Below are 5,000 nucleotides of genomic sequence, written 5' to 3'. Positions count from 1 at the left end.
TGTGTGTGTGTGTGTGTGTGTGTGTGTGTGTGTGTGTGTGTGTGTGTGTGTGCAGACAAACAGCTTCATGTCGATGTTACACACACACACACTCTCTCTCTCTCACACACACACAGTATAAAAGCTCATTTGTTCTCATCTTTGAGGAGAAATTCCTACAAAACCAGTTTCCTCTGTTTGTTTGTTTGTTGTGTGTGTGTGTGTGTGTGTGTGTGTGTGTGGCTCACATGATATGTGTGTAAAGAACACAAATCAGTCCTTATAGTTTGTGTGTGAAGAGAATCCTCTGTTTCTGTTCGTACACACACTAGTGGCTGGAGAACAATGATTGTTTGATATCACTGATGCTGTTTGAGTGTGTGTGTGTGTGTGTGTGTGTGTGTGTGTGTGTGTGTGTGTGTCACGTCCAGCTGATGGAACGTTTTGTCTCTGAAGGCCCTGACACACTCACGGAGAAGTTCTATTTCGTTTTTCACTTAGAGGTAAAAATACGTTTAAATACTTTTGCAGTGATATAGTGTCAGCGAACATCCCGACTCTAACAAAACAACAACAACAACAACAATAATGACCGAACACAGCAGTGCAGGGCCTGTACCATGAAGCCCGTTTCAGTGGCTAGCCAGTGTTTAGTTTAGTGTGTACCAAGCCTGGGTTTAAAGCCTGGAACACTAAAAGCCGACAGTCGGTACATAAGTTTGGACACCCCTATGTTAAATTCCCATAGAGGCAGGCAGATTTTTATTTTTAAAGGCCAGTTACTTCATGGATCCAGGATACTATGCATCCTGATAAAGTTCCCTTGGCCTTTGGAATTAAAATAGCCCCACATCATCACATAGCCTTCACCATACCTAGAGACTGGCATGGTTTTATTTCAGTTAGCCTAAAAGCTAGTTTGATTTGCATTGAGAGATGATCTTATGGAAAATACTCCATGCCAATCTCTAGGTATGGTGAATGCTATGTGATGATGTAGGGCTATTTTAATTCCAAAGGCCAAGGGAACTTTATCAGGATGCATAGTATCCTAAAAAATAAAAAATACTTAAAAATAAAAATCTGCCTGCCTCTATGGGAATTTAACATAGGGGTGTCCAAACTTATGCACCCTGTATTTTAAGGAAGAACATTTATTTATTTACGATACATTATTCATTCACAAAGAAAATTGGTGTCCTTAAAGGTTGGATTTTTCCTAATTTTTTAAATTAAGGCATTAAGTTCAATTTCCAAAAGATGATTTTTTATTCCTCTTTTTAGTCAACTTTAGCATGGGTGTCTAAACTTATGCATAGCACTGTATATATATATATATATATATATAATTGGTTCACAGTTGTTGATGTTTTTTCCACAAATTGTGCTTGCAAATTGTATAATATCCAAGGTAAACATTTCTAGTAATTGTGCAGTTAATTGTTCTCATACTGTATTTTCAGATTTGGAATATATTCTCCAAATATAGCGTTGCTAGGTGGTTGCTAGGGTGTTCTGGGTGGTTGCTATGGTGTTGCTAGGCAGTTGCTATGGTATTCTGGGTGGATGCTAGGGTGTTGCTAGGCAGTTGCTAGGGTGTTGCTAGGCAGTTGCTAGGGTGTTCTGGGTTGTTGCTAGGTGTTTTGGGTGGTTGCTAGGCAGTTCCTAGGGTGTTCTGGGTGGTTGCTAGGGTATTTTTGGTGGTTACTAGAGCATTTCTAGACGTTGCTAGGATGTTCAGAGTGGTTGCTAAGGTATTTTTGGTAGTTGCTATGGTGATACTAGGTGGTTGGTAGTTGTCAAAGATGGTTACTATGGAGTTTTTGTAGAGTTCTTAAAATCTTTAATAACGAGTGCCTTCAGCCTTCACTATGGCCAAATTGGCACAAGCATGGAGCGATATCGCAAGGCTACGAGTGTGATATTGCTTTAAAAAAATAAAATAAATAAATTATTGGTTTAGGGTGGTTGCTAGGGAGCTCTTAGTGGTTGCTAGGGTGCTGTAACTGGTTTCTAGGGTGTGGCTATGAAGATTTTAGGCCATTACTTATTAGTTGCTTGATAATATAAATCCTCTGAGGGAGAGAGAGAGGGAGAGATGCAGGGCTGTCAGGCCCTTTGTGTCTGTGTGTGTGAAAACGTCGGTTTGGATTTGAATTTTTTAGAATGCCCAATGTTAAGTCAGTGAGACTTTTTTGGCCACTTTTTCGTCCGCTGTGCGAACATCGTACACCCGATCGCTGAGAAAAGTCATAGCACACCTCTCCTCAATGAGCCGGTCGATTTGACACCTCACTCAGGGGTCTGAGACAAACGGTGCGGGGCGAGTTACGAGACAAACGGTGCGGGGCGAGTTACGAGACAAACGGTGCGGGGCGAGTTACGAGACAAACGGTGCGGGGCGAGTTACGAGACAAACGGTGCGGGGCGAGTTACGAGACAAACGGTGCGGGGGCGAGTTACGAGACAAACGGTGCGGGGCGAGTTACGAGACAAGCGGTGCGGGGCGAGTTACGAGACAAACGGTGCGGGGCGAGTTACGCGCCAAACTTTGTGTGGAATAAGAAGTATGAGCAATAACAATAGTGTTGCTTTGAAAAGCACCACTAATTAAAATTGTAACAATATTTCCAGTGTAATCTTTCTTTGTAAAAACTAAAGTATACATTTTATCATACGTAATTCAATTCATATGAGCAGAAATTGGCAACATTATAAGCTTATTTGATGTGGCAGTATTTTACAGTAAAAACTTTATAATCTATCCGATTTTTACTCATCTCAGTATAGCAATAGAGTTTGGTAAAAGCTGTTCATTCATTCACACACAGAAACGCGATTCTTATTTAAACAGTCTTTTTGCCAGCTGTAGCTACATAACAGCACGCATCTGTGCATTCATTCATTCAGCGTGTACAGACACTTGCGATTAGAACAAAGCAGATATAGAACTGACCTATTCCTCAGCCAGATCCCTTTGCTCCTCGAAATGAAACTTCCAGCACTTCTGAGGTAAATTTTCTAGGATTATTATCAAGATAGTATTATTCCTCACAGTGTCGTAAAGTACATGAGTCTGAAAGTGAACTCGCTGTGTGTGTTATCCAGCTGATGTGGGCGTTCACGGGTTTGCCTGGATCACCTGCGTTTGAATAGCGCGCGCTCTCCGTGGGCGGAGTCACATTAAAACGTATTGAGCTGAGATGAGAACGACTGACATCTCTCTCTTTTCACACACATTACATAAACTGAGAATATTTTTTTTATAAAAAAATCACTTCATTTAAAAGAAGAGAATTCAAGCTTCATGCCTGTGACTGTTTGACTGAGAATTCGCTGAGTTACAGTTCATTTTCGGACGCGTTTCAGAATGGACTACACTGACATCATGTTTATTTATCTATTATATTACTATATTACTTATAGATATTTATCTTTTAATCTATAAAGCAACTCTCGGTGTGTTGATGTTTCACTCGCCTCTGACCTCAATGGCTGAACAGAAGAAATGAAGATTTACACCTCGAAGAAGGCGGAGCCTCAGAGCCACGCCCACCTAATATCATTGACAGGGACCAATGGCAGTTCAGAACTCTGGTTTTGTTTTGGCCTGAGTTTGTTTGAAATGACGTCGCGTGTTTTGGGGCCTTCAGTGAGCAGAACATCTTTCATCTTCATCAGTCCATTTTCAGCAATTCATTACACAAACATTTAATGTGCACTGCGGTTTACATGTTAATCCAGCCTGAAACATCACAGACACATTTAATGTGTGTGTGTGTGTGTGTGTGACAGCATCCATAATGCCGTGATCTCGGTGTTCCAGCGGAGGGATCTGGGAGAGAACGAGCTCCACGTACTGAATGAAGGCGTCAGGTGAGAGACCTTCAATTCAATTCAAATGAGCTTTATTGGCATGACTGTGAAATATTGCCAGAGCAAGACGACACGCCTCACACACGCCTCACACACGCCTCACACACGCCTCTCACACGCCTCACACGCCTCTCACACGCCTCACACACGCCTCACACACGCCTCTCACACGCCTCTCACACGCCTCACACGGGACACACACTTCTCACACGGGTCACACGCCTCTCACGCCTCTCACACGCCTCACATGGGTCACACATGCCTCATACACGCCTCACATGGGTCACACACGCCTCACACGGGTCACACGCCTCTCACACGCCTCTCACACGCCTCACACACGCCTCTCACACGCCTCTCACACGCCTCACACGGGACACACACTTCTCACACGGGTCACACGCCTCTCACGCCTCTCACACGCCTCACATGGGTCACACACGCCTCACACGCCTCACACGCCTCTCACACGCCTCACACACGCCTCACACACGCCTCTCACACGCCTCACACGGGACACACACTTCTCACACGGGTCACACGCCTCTCACGCCTCTCACACGCCTCACATGGGTCACACATGCCTCATACACGCCTCACATGGGTCACACACGCCTCACACGGGTCACACGCCTCTCACACGCCTCTCACACACGGGTCACACGCCTCTCACACACGGGTCACACACACCTCACACGGGTCACACACACCTCACACACGTCACATGCCTCACACACGCCTCACACGGGTCACACACGCCTCACACATGTCACACACGCCTCACACATGTCACACACGCCTCACACATGTCACACACGCCTCACACGCCTCACACACGTCACACGCCTCACACACGTCACACGCCTCACACACGTCACACGCCTCACACACGTCACACACGCCTCACACACACCTCACACGGGTCACGCCTCACACGGGTCACGCCTCACACGGGTCACACACGCCTCACACGGGTCACACACGCCTCACACGGGTCACACACGCCTCACACGGGTCACACACGCCTCACACACGCCTCACACGGGTCACACACGCCTCACACGGGTCACACACGCCTCACACACGCCTCACACGGACACTGACGTGCTGGTCTCTGTGTGTGTGTCTCTAGGCAGCTGCTGAAG

General features: G+C 45.7%; 1 protein-coding gene across 14 annotated transcripts in view; it reads left to right on the top strand.

Moving 5' to 3' along the window:
* The window catches only part of prr5b (proline rich 5b (renal)), a 17,815-nt gene that overhangs the window by 5,254 nt on the left and 7,561 nt on the right, over positions 1 to 5,000 (top strand). For all 14 annotated transcript variants that reach the window (XR_014627117.1, XR_014627118.1, XR_014627119.1 and 11 more), the window contains exons 3-4: positions 3,775 to 3,855; positions 4,988 to 5,000. The exon at positions 4,988 to 5,000 is cut by the window's right edge and continues 36 nt beyond it. Coding sequence is in view for 9 of the 14 variants with exons in the window: in XM_084407439.1 (XP_084263565.1) it covers positions 3,775 to 3,855; positions 4,988 to 5,000 (94 nt within the window). In the remaining 5 variants the exon portion in view is untranslated. The remainder of the gene's footprint in view (positions 1 to 3,774; positions 3,856 to 4,987) is intronic.

The sequence above is a fragment of the Rutilus rutilus genome, assembly GCF_951802725.1.
Source record: "Rutilus rutilus genome assembly, chromosome: 4".
Taxonomy (NCBI): Eukaryota; Metazoa; Chordata; class Actinopteri; order Cypriniformes; family Leuciscidae; genus Rutilus; species Rutilus rutilus.
Note: the sequence above shows the minus strand (reverse complement) of the source record. Positions and strands in the feature narration are given on the sequence as shown.